At 44.2% G+C, this 15,804-nt stretch overlaps 2 protein-coding genes across 2 annotated transcripts; both read left to right on the plus strand.

The window, feature by feature from the left end:
* Positions 1-4,058, plus strand: LOC123348527 (olfactory receptor 10A4-like). Its single transcript, XM_044986024.1, has 3 exons — positions 1-33; positions 815-893; positions 3,086-4,058. Exons 2-3 carry the CDS (start codon positions 891-893, stop codon positions 4,052-4,054), a joined length of 972 nt encoding a protein of 323 aa, XP_044841959.1. The 5' UTR covers positions 1-33; positions 815-890; the 3' UTR covers positions 4,055-4,058.
* Positions 4,059-14,509: 10,451 nt separating this feature from the next.
* Positions 14,510-15,502, plus strand: LOC123347342 (olfactory receptor 10A4-like). The gene has a single exon (XM_044984757.1). It carries the CDS (start codon positions 14,510-14,512, stop codon positions 15,500-15,502), a length of 993 nt encoding a protein of 330 aa, XP_044840692.1.
* The last annotated feature ends 302 nt before the right edge of the window (positions 15,503-15,804 follow it).

Here is a 15,804-nt window from a genome sequence, read left to right on the forward strand (position 1 = left end):
AGCTAGGAGATAGAACTACTCTTCTTAAACAAGGTAGGATATAAATGAATGACATAAGGCCCCAACCATTCTCCCACTGAAGTCCATGGGTGTTGTGCCCCAGTCTGCAATGGGAGCAAGATCATGTCATTGTTTTTTTCATTTGAATATTCTATACATGGGCAGAGAATTTTAATGTGTGTCTTAGCACATGGGTTGTGTCTATGTTCATATCTATCTATCTATCTATCTATGCAATCTAGTCAAATCCATTTGGCAGTCTACCTGTTAGTATAGCAATTGATCTATTGGTCTCTGAATCTATCATTCTGAATTCAACTAGTTTAATAATCATGGGTCAGGTTGTGAGCTTGACTTCAGTGCTAATTTATACCAGGTGAAGTTCTGGTCCCATAATTCCATAGTGCCCACCACTATGTGATAAGAAAGCACCAAACATGCTCATCATCATGCCATGATTACATTTATTATTTTTGTTGTTGTTGTGTTATTGTTGGTGTTTCTTGCTTCTCCTTCCTCTTGTCCTTACTCTCCTCTGTTTTTCAACTGTCATCATCATCCACTGAGTCTGAGTGGAAATATTGTTTCCTGAAGTGGTTCTTGTATTTGGATCTGAATACAGTTGGCGGGGAGGACTTAGTCTGATCTCTTCTAATAAGAAAGTCCACTCCCGGAATCCGACCACGGCACATGCTCTGCACCTGCTGCCCAAGAGTTATGTGGCAGTCTCTTTTAGCTGAATTATTCTCAAACCTTCCTCCACATAATGTATGCTTCTTTCATTGCTTTCATGTCCTCCTGTATACTAATGGAGTGTCCAGATGCCTTGAAGAGCTCAGAAAATATCACTCAACTGCCAGTGACAAGCATCTTTATAGACCTTATTTCTAATGGTGAGTAAATTTCTACACATATTTAGAACTGCTCCAAATGTCAGCTATTAAATAAAGAAATAAATCCAAATTACTTCTGAAAAAATAGTGTAATCAATATTGATGTTTTCCATGAGAAAACATCGATATTGATGTCAGTTTTCAATTGTCCATTCGATTTCATGTGGACTCTTTGAATCGAAATTAAGGTTTTCACTATTTCAACTTTTCATATCAATTCAATGAAAATGCAAATATTGGAATTTCTCATGAGATGGAAATTCCATTTTCCAGCCAGCTTTTCATATACTGTAGTGGTCGTGCTGAGGAAAGTACTCACAAACATCAATAGAGGTTCCCCAAAGTAGATCTTAAGAGAGGCAGAAGATTTTCAACCTCTCCTCCAGATCTCAGAATTTAGAGAACATCAATCCCTTTTGTTTTAAATTGTTCTAGGTAGTGCACTTTGCATAGTGTGCCATCAAAGTTTGCTTTGGTTATTTAATTAATTTTTCTCTATCTGATTCCCTTTGAATCTCTCTCTCTCTCTCTCTCTCTCTCTCTCTTTTAAATTACCAGGAGAATGGTCCTGTGGTTATGGCACAGTTTCAGGTAGCAGGACAGCTCAGTTCCATTTCTCAGAATGCTGACTAGCTGTATTAATCCAGTCTATTCATCCTATCATTCCAGTTTCCCCCTAATAGCTCACTGTTATTTGATGTGTTGCTTTGAGAGCTACCTATTGAAGGTACTAAGGGTATGCAAAATACAATATTTGTTATTACTTATTTTAATTCCAACTCTGTTATTTCATTGTCATGCCTGTTATTAGGAAGTTCCTTGTCAACAAGTAACCTTGAAGTAAAACACCTGTGGAAAACATCTCTTCTTACATTGTATGATGTTCCTTCTTGTAAAGTTCTTTATAGCAAAGTGATTGGACGATGATCCTCTACTGGTGTAAATCAGTGTAGCTCTTTTTATACCCACTGAGCTGGGAAGATTTACACCAGCCCTAGGTCTTCTTTTGTATATTGAGAGAAACCAATACATTTGGGATGCTGCGATGATAAAGCCAGGAATGATTTCAATTGTTCTCTAATATTTAGGGAACAATAACATTTAATAGTATACAAAACACCCAACATCCCCCATTGTTTTCAACATTTATTGTGCTTCTCATTCTTCAAAGTGCTTCAAAGATATTGGGCTCAGCAGCATCAGTTTATTCATGTGAGTAGTCCTCCCTTATGTGAGTTGTAACTGCAGTGGGAATACTTGCATTCATATAACAATTCTCATGATTAAGAGCTGAATGAGAGCAGAATTTGCCCTCATTTGAGAAATTGTATTTGATAAATGTGGCTGTAGCATAACAGTCTTAGGCCTGGTCTACACTAAAAAGGGGGTTCGAATTAGGGTACGCAAGTTCAGCTACGTGAATAGCGTAGCTGAATTCGAAGTACCCTAATTCGAACTACTCATCCGTCGAGACGCAGCGGGGTCGAACTCCGCGGCTCCCCCGTCGACTCCACCACCGCCGTTTGCGGTGGTGGAGTACCGGAGTCGACCGCGGCGCTTCCGGAGTTCGAACTATCGCGTCTAGATCAGATGCGATAGTTCGAACTCCGAGAAGTCGAACTCACCGCGTCGACCCGGACCATAAGTGTAGACATACCCTTAGAGGGGAAAGAAAGAAAGAAAGAAAGAAAGAAAGAAAGAAAGAAAGAAAGAAAGAAAGAAAGAAAGAAAGAAAGAAAGAAAAGCATTGATTCCTTTTTGAATTGTCATGTAGACTAAAAAAATGGTTTGACGAGGAAGGATTGAGCAAGAGGAAGGATGAGTTTGAAGAGGAATAATAGAACCCCTGATGCTGGAAACCGGTATACCACCATTGCTGGTATAAACTGATGTAGCTCCTTTAGAGTCAATTTATCAAATCCCTGTCTGTTGTAAATCAGCTCTAATTCCACTGGTGTCAAAATGGTCGGGTCTCCAGCTGATCTATATTGGCATAGCTTGAATGATATCAATGCAACTACACCAGTTTATGCCTGATGATGATTAGGCCCAGTTACTTTTTTATATACAGAATCGTAGCAGGTTTTATTCTCAAGCCTCCCAACTGAAAGGAAACCAGTATGAATTGTTTGATTCACATCCACATGTTTGGTATTCCACAGATTCAGTCTCTTTCTATGTTGCCCCTACAGATGACCTATTCTGCGAGTGACCCTGGAGAGAACCAGACCATCTCCGATGTGTTCATCCTGGTGGGGTTTTCATACCTTAACAAGCTGCAAATCGTTCTATTTCTGTTGCTTCTGGTCATCTACCTGGTCACCCTGATAGGGAACCTGCTTGTTATCCTCCTTATAAAGCTAAACCCCTCACTTCACATCCCCATGTATTTCTTCCTGGTGAACCTGTCATTCTTGGAAATCTGCTACACCAGCAGTGTGGTCCCTCAGCTGCTGGTTCACCTCCTGGTGGAGCAAAAGACCATCTCTATTGTGGGCTGTGCAGTCCAGATGTACGTCTTCACCATCATGGGCCTGACGGAATGCTGCCTCCTAGCAGTCATGGCATACGATCGCTACATAGCCATATGCAACCCCTTGCACTACAGCACCATCATGAGTGGTCGGGTGTGTGCACAGCTCGCAGGTGCTTCATGGATCATCGGCATCTCAGTGGAAGTAGCTCAGACCACGTGGATCTTCCGCTTACCCTTTTGTGGCTCCAACCGCATCCACCACTTCTTCTGCGACATCCCACCAGTGGTGAAGATGTCATGCACGGACACATCCAAAAATGAGATTATGGTTTTCACTGTGTCAGTGCTGTTCATCATGAGCCCTTTCCTGCTGATAATCCTGTCCTACAGCTGCATTATTTCCACCACCCTTAAGCTCCAGTCTGCGGAGGGAAGGCGTAAAGCCTTCTCCACCTGCTCCTCCCACCTCATGGTGGTGACTTTGTTCTATGGAACAGCCCTTATCACCTATCTCAGGCCAAAGTCTAGCTCCACCCCAGAGAGTGATCTAATCATTTCCCTCATGAACACAATTGTGGCCCCAGTGTTGAACCCCATAATATACACGCTGAAGAACAGAGAGGTGAAGGGAGCCTTTAGAAAAACAGTAGAGAAGAGCATCTCTTCACACAAACAGAGAAATTAGAGAATGAAAAGCAGAGGCAATCAAAATGGGGGAATAAGGGAAATTCATAAACATTTTGTTGAATCTCTCGCAATGACCCTCACATTTTCAATTAAAATTTTACCATGTGCGAAATTTTTACATTGTCTAAACATGGTGGCAAAATTGGAAAGAGAAACTTTTTATAATGAAATTAATAAATAAATAAACTTTAGTCAAATTTTTGATAGTCAGAACCTTTTGACCAGATCTAAAGATCATTGAAATAGCCTCAGATCAGCCAGGAAAATGAATTATTACCAAGGGAATTACCAAAGGAATTCATTAGTCCTACAGTGTAACTATTTGCTACAGCTAATGTAAAATTTCCCTGTGTGTTTTGCAGGACTTTTTGCCCTATACCTGTGAATGTCACCAGGGCAGAGGATGTGCATGGACCTGCCATTGTCTTTGATCATTTTCCACTCATCACAGCTCAGAGTGGGCTTGATTTGCACAGGGGCTGAGGTCTCATTGACTTCAATGGGAGATGCAGGTCTCAAATGTTGCTGTAAATTAGAAACAAGGCTTTGATCAGAGTCTAGAGAATAAGGACACAAATAAATCCCCTGTGGGAGCAGAACGTTTTTCCCCTAGGCCCCTGAATGTACATTTCATGTAGAGCAACAAGGATGGTGCAACAGCCTATAACTGTCTCTTAACATTTCCCTACAGAGTTGGCACTGTAGACTGTGTCTTTGAAAAAAACACAAGATAATCGCTCCTACTCTTCTGGGGCTGTTTGGCAGTGAGAGATTCCTATTGTTTGTTTTTAAGATTTACTTCTACCATATCTGTGCTTGCTTCATCCCAAACACTTATGGTCACATATCACTGGTTTATTTCATATTGTCAGAGAGTCACAGAGTTTAAGGACAAAAGGGACCTCTAGATTATCTCATCTGACCTCCTCTGTCTCACATTGTGTTGGGTTTAATCCAGGGCCGCCCAGAGGATTCCGGGGGCCCGGGGTCTTCGGCGGTGGGGGGCCCTTCCGTTCCGGGACCCGCCGCCGAATTACCGCCGAAGCGGGACCTGCCGCTGAAGTGCAGCCCGGTCTTCGGCGGTAATTCGGCGGCAGGGGGGCCCCTGTGCCACAAGGAGCAGAGGGAGGCGCTCAGCTGTGGACCTGCTCCCATCGGAATCACTGCTTACCACAGTGCTCCAGCATGGCGCTCGGGGCCCTGTGCTGCAGGGGTGAGAAGGGTGGCTCAGTAGGGGGCATTCTCCCCTTGAAATTGATGCTGACCTGTAGCGACCCATCACAGTGGAAGGGGACACTGTTTCTGGTGGATGTTATATCTTTTCGATGAGCTGTAAATGAAGGATCTATCCCGAACACCCGTGGTCATTGAGAAGTCAGTGAGTCTATTAACAAGAAGAAGGGGCAGCAGTGGCATATACACACGTGCACTGAACATAGCTCATTCCCTCCAGCAGGGGATGACAGTCACACAGACAGACAGACACATAAATATACACATACACACACACTGAGCAGGGCTCATTCCCTTGTGGTTACTTATCTGCTCTTTGCAACACTTGTGATTATGACAAAACAATTAACAGAGCCTTGTGATGTTTTGTGACTTAAGGTCATTGCTACTTTACTTCCTTATGGCAACTCATTGAGCAACTGCTCCTGTTTAGACTAGAAAGCCTTCTACCTACTCTAATTGCTTAAGCTATTCTTGTATGCAATGCTGTTGTAGCCATCTTGGTCCCAGGATACTAGAGACACAAAGTGGTTGAGATAATATCTTTTGCTGGACCAACTTCTGTCTCTCTCACCAACAATAAAAGATATTACCTCAGCCATCTTGTCTTTCTAAGTAATTTTTATAAGTCTAACCCTATAGGTCTCTTGTGTTTCTGCTATAATTTCCTCAACCCTTCATCGTTTACTTACTATACAACTATTATTTAATGGCTATATAGTCATTACATGGGCTACACATCTCTCTCTCTCTCTCTCTCTCTCTCACACACACACACACACACACACACACACAGAGTTTCTATTTTGCATAAGGGGTTCTTTCCTTCCTGCCTTAATCATCTGTTGAATAGTGTTGCTTGATGTTATACATTCTGCATCCCAGACATGCCTCTATTTCAGTGGTCCAGCACAGGGACCGCCATTTGATGCCTGGCTAAAGTGCTCTGTGGGCCTACGTGATGAAACCAGGGCCGCCCAGAGGGGGGGGGCAAAGGGGGCAATTTGCCCCGGGCCCCGGGCTCCGCAGGGGCCCCCAAGAGAACAGCGGAGGCTCCCGCCTCCGCCCCTCTCCTGGAGCCTCAGCGCATCAAGCACCGAGTCTCTGCCTGGGCCCCTGAGCCCCGCCCCGCTCAGAGCCACGTGGTCAGGGGGTGGGGCTGGGAGCTCTGGGCTGAGCTCAGCTCCCTCCGCTCGGCGGGTCCCGCTTCAGCGGTAATTCGGCGGCGGGTCCCGGAACGGAAGGGGCCCCCCGCCGCCGAAGACCGGGCTGCGCTTTGGCGGCGGGTCCCGCTTCCCCCCCGCCCCGGCCCCAGCATCTTACCCCCGGCTCCCTCCTCACCCGGAGTCTCAGCGCCTCGCCGGAACAGCCGCAGCGTGCGGCCGGCGGGGCCTGAACTCCGTCCCGCTCAGAGCCGCGTGGTGAGGGGGCGGGGCTGGGAGCTCCACGCCGAGCGGAGGGAGCTGAGCTCAGCCCAGAGCTCCCAGCCCCACCCCTGACCACGTGGCTCTGAGCGGGGCGGGGCTCAGGGGCCCAGGCGGAGACTCGGCGCTTGATGCGCTGAGGCTCCAGGAGAGGGGCGGAGGCGGGAGCCTCCGCTGTTCTCTTGGGGGCCCCTGCGGAGCACGGGGCCGGGGGCAAATTGACCCCTTTGCCCCCCCCCTCTGGGCGGCCCTGGTTTCATCACGTAGGCCCACAGAGCACTTTAGCCAGGCATCAAATGGGGGTCCCTGTGCTGGACCACTGAAATAGAGGCATGTCTGGGATGCAGAATGTATAACATCAAGCAACACTATTCAACAGATGATTAAGGCAGGAAGGAAAGAACCCCTTATGCAAAATAGAAACTCTGTGTGTGTGTGTGTGTGTGTGTGTGTGTGAGAGAGAGAGAGAGAGAGAGAGAGAGAGAGAGAGAGATGTGTAGCCCATGTAATGACTATATAGCCATTAAATAATAATTGTATAGTAAGTAAACGATGAAGGGTTGAGGAAATTATAGCAGAAACACAAGAGACCTATAGGGTTAGACTTATAAAAATTACTTAGAAAGACAAGATGGCTGAGGTAATATCTTTTATTGTTGGTGAGAGAGACAGAAGTTGGTCCAGCAAAAGATATTATCTCAACCACTTTGTGTCTCTAGTATCCTGGGACCAAGATGGCTACAACAGCATTGCATACAAGAATAGCTTAAGCAATTAGAGTAGGTAGAAGGCTTTCTAGTCTAAACAGGAGCAGTTGCTCAATGAGTTGCCATAAGGAAGTAAAGTAGCAATGACCTTAAGTCACAAAACATCACAAGGCTCTGTTAATTGTTTTGTCATAATCACAAGTGTTGCAAAGAGCAGATAGGTAACCACAAGGGAATGAGCCCTGCTCAGTGTGTGTGTATGTGTATATTGATGTGTCTGTCTGTCTGTGTGACTGTCATCCCCTGCTGGAGGGAATGAGCTATGTTCAGTGCACGTGTGTACATGCCACTGCTGCCCCTTCTTCTTGTTAATAGACTCACTGACTTCTCAATGACCACGGGTGTTCGGGATAGATCCTTCATTTACAGCTCATCGAAAAGATATAACATCCACCAGAAACAGTGTCCCCTTCCACTGTGATGGGTCGCTACAGGTCAGCATCAATTTCAAGGGGAGAATGCCCCCTACTGAGCCACCCTTCTCACCCCTGCAGCACAGGGCCCCGAGCGCCATGCTGGAGCACTGTGGTAAGCAGTGATTCCGATGGGAGCAGGTCCACAGCTGAGCGCCTCCCTCTGCTCCTTGTGGCACAGGGCCACATGGTGCCCTGCTGAAGCACAAGGGGTCAGCATGGACCAAGAGACAAGAGTGCCCCCCAAGTGAGACCCCACCTAGCTCCTTGCAGCATGTCATCACTTGGAGCTGTGCTGAAGCACTGGGTTTAGTACTGATCCCCAGAGGAGAATGTCCCTTAATGAGTCATCCACCCTCTTCCCTGCAGTACAGCGCCCCCTACTGCTGAACTGGGACATTGAGATCCATCAACCTGAGAACATCCTCCAGGCCCGTCCCTGTATTTTAGCACCCCCTAGTGCTACACTGGGGTATTGCTAGCAATACTGACTAAGGGGGAAAATTGACCCAAACTGAGCACCCCATCCCACTCGCAGTAGCACAGCCTCAGCCCCCTACGGCCATGCTGGAGAAATGGGGTCAGAACTTTCTAAGAAATGAGAGTACTCCCAGCTGAGCCCATCACCCCATTCCCTGAGCACACTACCCCCTAGCACCTCTCAGCTTCCACATAGAGTTTATTTTACTGCTCCTGTGAACTAGTCCTGATTCTGATTCCACTGCAAACTTTATCAAAGGGAATAGTCCCAGTGACTTCTACAGACTTTGTATCTGGTCCTCAAGAAGGGAAATAGACCCTTTAGTAAGAGCAGTAGAGTCTGAGAGTGAGGACTCCTGGGTTCTGTTCCCAGCTCTAGGAGGGGAGTGGGGTGTAATGTTTAGAGTACTGGGAATTGGGAATCAGATCTCCGGCATTCTAATCATGTGTCTGAGATGGAAGTGCCGCGCACAGTCTGAACATCAGGGAACTGGAGTCATGAGCCTTGCGTGTTGTTACTGACTCTGCCTCTGACTCTTTGTGTTGTGCTCATAGAATCATAGAATCTCAGGGTTGGAAGGGACCTCAGGAGGTCATCTAGTCCAACCCCCTGCTCAAGCAGGACCAAACCCAACTAAATCATCCCAGCCAGGGCTTTGTCAAGCCTGACCTTAAAAACCTCTAAGGAACGAGATTCCACCACCTCCCTAGGTAATCCATTCCAGTTCAACACCACCCTACTAGTGAAAAAGTTTTTCCTAATATCGAAACTAAACCTCCCCCTCTGCAACTTGAGACCATTACTCCTTGTTCTGTCATCTTCTACCACTGAGAACAGTCTAGATCCATCCTCTTTGGAACCCCCTTTCAGGTAGTTGAAAGCAGCTATCAAATCCCCTCTCATTCTTCTCTTCTGCAGGTTAAACAATCTCAGTTCCCTCAGCCTCTCCTCATAAGTCATGTGCTCCAGCCCTCTAATCATTTTTGTTGCCCTCCGCTGGACTCTCTCCAATTTATCCACATCCTTCTTGTAGTGTGGGGCCCAAAACTGGACACAGTACTCCAAATGAGGCCTCACCAGTGCTGAGTAGAGGGGAATGATCACGTCCCTCAATCTGCTGGAAATGCCCCTACTTATACAACCCAAAATGCCATTAGCCATCTTGGCAACAAGGGCACACTGTTGACTCATATTCAGCTTTTCGTCCTCCATAATCCCTAGGTCCTTTTCTGCAGAACTGCTGCCCAGCCATTCGGTCCCTAGTCTGTAGCAGTGCATGGGATTTTTCCGTCCTATGTGCAGGACTCTGCACTTGTCCTTGTTGAACCTCATCATTTTTCTTTTGGCCTTGGACAAATCATTCCTCTTTCCAGACAAAATAGTATCATACAATTTACCCCATTTAGTAAATCCCATTACAATTTTCATCTAGAAAATACATGATGATGATGATAATGATGATACCACCTCCTCTGAAATAATTATCCTAATGTGTTTTGTTTTGTTGCAGTATAATGCAGAATTGTTCTTCCTCTGAGGAATATTACAAGAAATTTCCTTCAGGGACAAGGTCCAAGAAGCCAGTGAATGAAATAAAAACACCTCTGTTTCCTTCAACACATATTGTGCTTGTAGCTAGGAGATAGAACTACTCTTCTTAAACAAGGTAGGTTATAAATGAATTACTTAAGGCCCCAACCATTCTCCCACTGAAGTCCATTGGTGTTGTGCCCCAGTCTGAAATGGGAGCAAGATCATGTCATTGGTTTCTTCATTTGAATTTTCTATACATGGGCAGAGAATTTTAATGTGTGTCTGAGCACATGGGTTGTGTCCGTGTTCATATCTATCTATCTATCTATTCATGTCTGAATCTATCATTCTGAATACAACTAGTTTAATAATCATGGGTCAGGTTGTGAGCTTGACTTCAGTGGTGTTATGCTAATTTACACCAGGTGAAGTTCTGGTCCCATAATTCCATAGTGCCCACCAAAGTGATAAATAAGCACCAAACATGCTCATCATCATGCCATGATTGTATTTATTTTTGTTGTTGTTGTTCTGTTATCACTGGTGTTTCTTGCTTCTCCCTCCTCTCATCATTACTCCCCTCTATTCCTCAACTGTCATCATCACCCACTGAGTCTGAGTGGAAATGTTGTTTACGGAAGTGGTTCTTGTGGTTGGATCTGAATACAGTTGGCTGGGAAGATTCAGTTTGATCTCATCTAATAAGAGAGTGCACTCCCTGAATCCGACCACGGCACATGCTCTGCACCTGCTGCCCAAGAGTTAAATGGCGGTCTCTTTTAGCTGAATTTTTCTCAAACCTTCCTCCACATAATGTATGCTTCTTTCATTGCTTTCATGTCCTCCTGTATACTAATGGAGTGTCCAGATGCCTTGAAGAGCTCAGAAAATATCACTCAACTGCCAGTGACAAGCATCTTTATAGACCTTATTCCTAATGGTGAGTAAATTTCTACACATATTTAGAGCCGCTCCAAATGTCAGCTATTAAATAAAGAAATAAATCCAAATTCCTTCTAAAAAAATAGTTTCATCAATATCAATGTTTTCCAAGAGAAAACATCGATATTGATGGCAGTTTTCAATTTTCCATTTGATTTCATGTGGACTCTTTGAATCAAAATTAAGGTTTTCACTATTTCAACTTTTCGTATAGATTCAGGATGAAAATATATATTAGAATATTGGAATTTTCCATGAGATGGAAATTCCATTTTCCAGCCAGTTCTACATGTACTACAATGGTCGTGCTGAGGAAAATATTCACAAACATCAATAGAGGTTCCCCAAAGTAGGTCTTAAGAGAGGCTGAAGAATTCCCACCTCTTCTCCAAGGCTCCCTATTTAGAGAAAAACATTCTCTTTTGTTTTAAATTGTGCACTCTGCATAGTGCGCACTACAGTGTGCTTTGGTTGTTGGATTTAATTTTCTCTATTTAATTGAATATGTGTGAGTGTTTGAGTGTGTTCAATTTCCAGGAGAATGGTTCTGTGGTTATGGTAGAGTTTCAGGAATCAGGAATGCTGACTCGCTGTGTAAACCTAGTCTCTTCATCCCTATCATTCCCCCAATCATTCCCAGTTTCCCCCTTAGTAGCTCACTATTCTTTGACACGTTGCTTTGAGAGCCACATATTGAAGGTGCTAAGGGTATGCAAAATATAATATTTGTTATTGCTCATTTTTATTTCAACTCTGTCATTTCAGTGTCATGCCTTTATTAGGAAGTTCCCTGTCAACAAACAACCTAGAAGTAAAACATCTGTGGAAATTGTCTCTTTGTACATTGTAGGATCTTCTTTCTTGTAAAATTCTTTATAGCAAGGTGATTAGACAAAGATCCTCCACTGGTGTAAATCAGTATAGCTCTTCTTTATACCCATTGAGCTGGGAAGATTTGCACCAGCCTTAGGTCTTCTTTTGTATATTGAGAGAAACCAAAATGCATTTTGGATGATAAAGGCAAGAATTATTTAAATTGTTCTCTAATATTTAGGGAAGAATAACATTTAATAGTACACAAAAGGCCAAAATCCCCCATTATTTTCAGCATTTATCATGCTTCTCATTCTTCAAAGGGCTTCAATCATGTTGGGCTCAGCAGCACCAGGTTACTCATGTGAGTACTCCTTACTTATGTGAATTGTAACTGCAGTTGGAATATTTGCATTCATATAAGAATTCCTGTGTTTAAGATCCGAATGAGATCAGAATTTGCTCTCATTTGAGAAATCTTATTTGATAAACGTGGCTGTAGAAAGAAAGAAAGAAAGAAAGAAAGAAAGAAAGAAAGAAAGAAAGAAAGAAAGAAAAGCATTGATCCCCTTTTGAATATTCATGTAGACAGAAAAGAAATGTTTTTGAAGAGGAAGAACAGAACCCCTGATGCTGGAAACTGGTATGCCTCCATTGCTGGTATAAACTGATGTAGCTCCTTTAGAGTAAATTTATCAGACCCCCGGCTGCTGTAAATCAGTTATATTTCCACTGGTGTCAAAGTGGACCTTGTGATGGGTTGCCCCCTCCAGGGGTGCCACCTGATGTACTGGGGTAACACTCAGCCCATCTGTTCCACCAGCCTGGGCTCCCTTACACTGTGCTGCTGAGCCGGGCCCTCAAGCCTCCTTCAGCACACACACAGGTTGGGCCCCACCCAGCTGTGGAATGAAACAGACACTGAGATCAGAATTGCATGGAAAGCTTCAGCTAGGGAATTGCTCATCACTCAAGTGCACCCCCCAAAAATTGAAAGAAAACAGAGAACTGTACAGCATAAGCTCATAGAAATTCACCCCCTCCCTCGATGCAGAGGAAGATATGCACAACTTTTTGCCTCCCAGTTATGAATTCCACAAACTGGTTTTAGAGACATCATAATCAAGTTGATTAACTACAAAAGATTTTAAGTGATTATGAGGGATAGCAAACAGATCAAAGCAGATTATTAAGGACTATTTAGAAAAGCTGGACATGCACAAATCCATGAGTCCAGATCCAATGCATCCGAGGGTGCTGAGGGAATTGGCTGATGTGATTGCAGAGCAATTGGCCATTATCTTTGAAAACTTGTGGAGATTGGGGGGAGGTCCCAGATGATTGGAAAATATAGTGCCCATCTTTAAAAAAAGGGAAGAAGGAGAATCTGGGGAATTACAGACTGGTCAGCCTCACCTCAGTCCCTGGAAAAATCATGGAGCAGCTCCCAAAGGAATCCATTTTGAAGCACTTGGAGGAGAGAAAGGTGATCAGGAACAGTCAACTACTTGAAGGAGGGTTCCAAAGAGGATGGAGCTAGGCTGTTCTCAGTGGTGGCAGATGACAGAACAAGGAGCAATGGTCTCAAGTTGCAGGGGGGGCAGTCTAGGTTGGATATTAGGAAACACTATTTCACTAGGATGGTGGTGAAGCACTGGAATGGGTTACCTAGGGAGGTGGTGGAATCTCTATCCTTAGCGGTTTTCAAGGCTCAACTTGACAAAGCCCTGGCTGGGATGATCTAGTTGGTGCTGGTCCTGCTTTGAGCAGGGGGTTGGACGAGATATCCTCCTGAGGTCTCTTTTAATCTTCTACGATTCTATGATTAGCCATCAAACAAAACAAAAAACACAAAATAAACTCAATATACTAAAGAAACTGGTTACAAATAGTAATTTCTCACCCTAAATGTTGAATTAGGCAGATTGCAGAGGTTCTTGAAAGCAAGCTGCTCTTGCTTGCAGCTTAAAACTCCAGGTATTTCTTTCACAGGTCAGACACCTTCTCAGCCTTGGCTCAGTCCTTATCTCCCCCTTTATCTTTGTTTCTTAGATGTTTCCAGCAGTCATCCTGGGTGGAGATTCAGTGAAGAATGAACCTCGATTATCTCACTCCCCCCCCCCCTTAAATAAGATTTACATATGGCAGGATCCTTTGTCTTTCAGTGTGATTCCCATACCCCTCAGTGGAAAAATACTGGTGTTTTATCATGGAAACCAGTGCCATGTGACTTGAACACATGACCCTGTAGTGTCAAAGCAGCCACAAGTTAGAGGCAGTTTGTAGCATCCCCCGAAAGCTTCTCAGAAAGGTGGTAAAAGAAGACCTATTGTTCTTCCTAATGGTCCATTGACTTGTTCCCAGCTAGCCAGCCAGACTGATTGCATTCTGTTTGGTGGGCATTCGCCAGGTGCAAACACTTTTGTGGTACAGATGTATAGTCACTATTGCTAACTTTAGCTACAACAATGATACATGCATACTAATAAGCTAATCATATACAGAAAATCATAACATTTCTAATGATACCCCACATAACCTATTTTAAATAAAATACATTAGGATTATGACACAATCATATCATACTATTACTATGAAAAATATGGGGAGCAGTGTCACAGTCATATCTCCAGCTGATCTACATTGTCATAGCTTGGTTGATATCAGTGCAGCTACACCAGTTTACACTCGGTGATGATTGGGCCCAGTTACATATAGAACTGCAGCAGGTTTTTGTCTTAAGCATCCCAACACATAGGAAACCAGTATGAATTGTATGATTTATATGCACATATATGGTATTCTTCAGATTCAGCTCCAGTGTCTCTCTCTTTTTCACCCCTGCAGATGACATATTCTGAGAGAGAACCTGATGAGAACCGGACCATTTCTGATGTGTTCATCCTGGTGGGGTTTTCATACCTTACCAGACTCCAAATCCTTCTGTTTCTGGTGTTTCTGGTCACCTACCTGGTCACCCTGGTGGGGAACCTGCTCATTATCCTCCTTATAAAGCTAAACCCCTCACTTCATACCCCCATGTATTTCTTCCTGGTGAACCTGTCCTTCTTGGAAGTCTGCTACACCAGCAGTGTGGTCCCTCAGCTGCTAGTTCACCTCCTAGTGGAGCAAAAGACCATTACCATTGTGGGCTGCGCTGCCCAGATGTATGTCTTCACCATCCTGGGCCTCACAGAATGCTGCCTCCTAGCAGCCATGGCGTACGACCGCTACATAGCCATATGCAACCCCTTGCAGTACAGAACCATCATGAGTGGTCGGGTGTGTGCACAGCTCGTGGCTGCTTCATGGACCATTGGCATCTCGGTGGAAGTAGCTCAGACCACGTGGATCTTCAGCCTGCCCTTCTGTGGCTCCAATTGGATCCACCACTTCTTCTGCGACATCCCACCAGTAGTAAAGATGGCATGTACGGATACATCCAAAAATGAAATTGTGGTCTTGGCTGTGTCGGTACTGTTCATCATGAGCCCTTTCCTACTGATAATCCTGTCCTACATCTGCATTATCTCCACCATCCTCAAGCTCCCATCAGCAGAGGGAAGGCGTAAAGCCTTCTCCACCTGCTCCTCCCACCTCATGGTGGTGACTTTGTTCTATGGAACAGCCCTAATCACCTATCTCAGGCCCAAGTCTAGCTCCACCCCAGAGAGTGATCAAATGATTTCCCTCATGTACACAGTTGTGACCCCAGTGTTGAACCCCATAATATACACGCTGAGGAACAAAGAGGTGAAGGGAGCCTTTAGAAAAACAATAGAAAAGAGTATCTTTTCACACAACTGGAGAAATCAGAGAATGAAAGATAGAGTTAGTTAAAACAGGGGGAATGAGGTAAATTCATAAACATTTTGTTGAATTTCTCCCGATGACATTCACTTTTTTAACTGGAATTTTGACATTTGAAAAACTTTGACCTGTTCTAAACCTGTTGGGAAAATGGGAAGAGAAACTTTAAAAAAATGAAATTAAATAAATAAATAAATAAATAAACTTTTGTCAAACTTTTGATAGTCAGAACCTTTTGACCAGATATAAAGATCATTAAAAAATCAAATGAGAATCTTTAGTCATAGTAGTAGCCTGATTTTATGTCTTCAAAATTTGAAATGTCAAAACAA

The sequence above is a fragment of the Mauremys mutica genome, chromosome 13, assembly GCF_020497125.1.
Source record: "Mauremys mutica isolate MM-2020 ecotype Southern chromosome 13, ASM2049712v1, whole genome shotgun sequence".
Classification (NCBI taxonomy): domain Eukaryota; kingdom Metazoa; phylum Chordata; order Testudines; family Geoemydidae; genus Mauremys; species Mauremys mutica.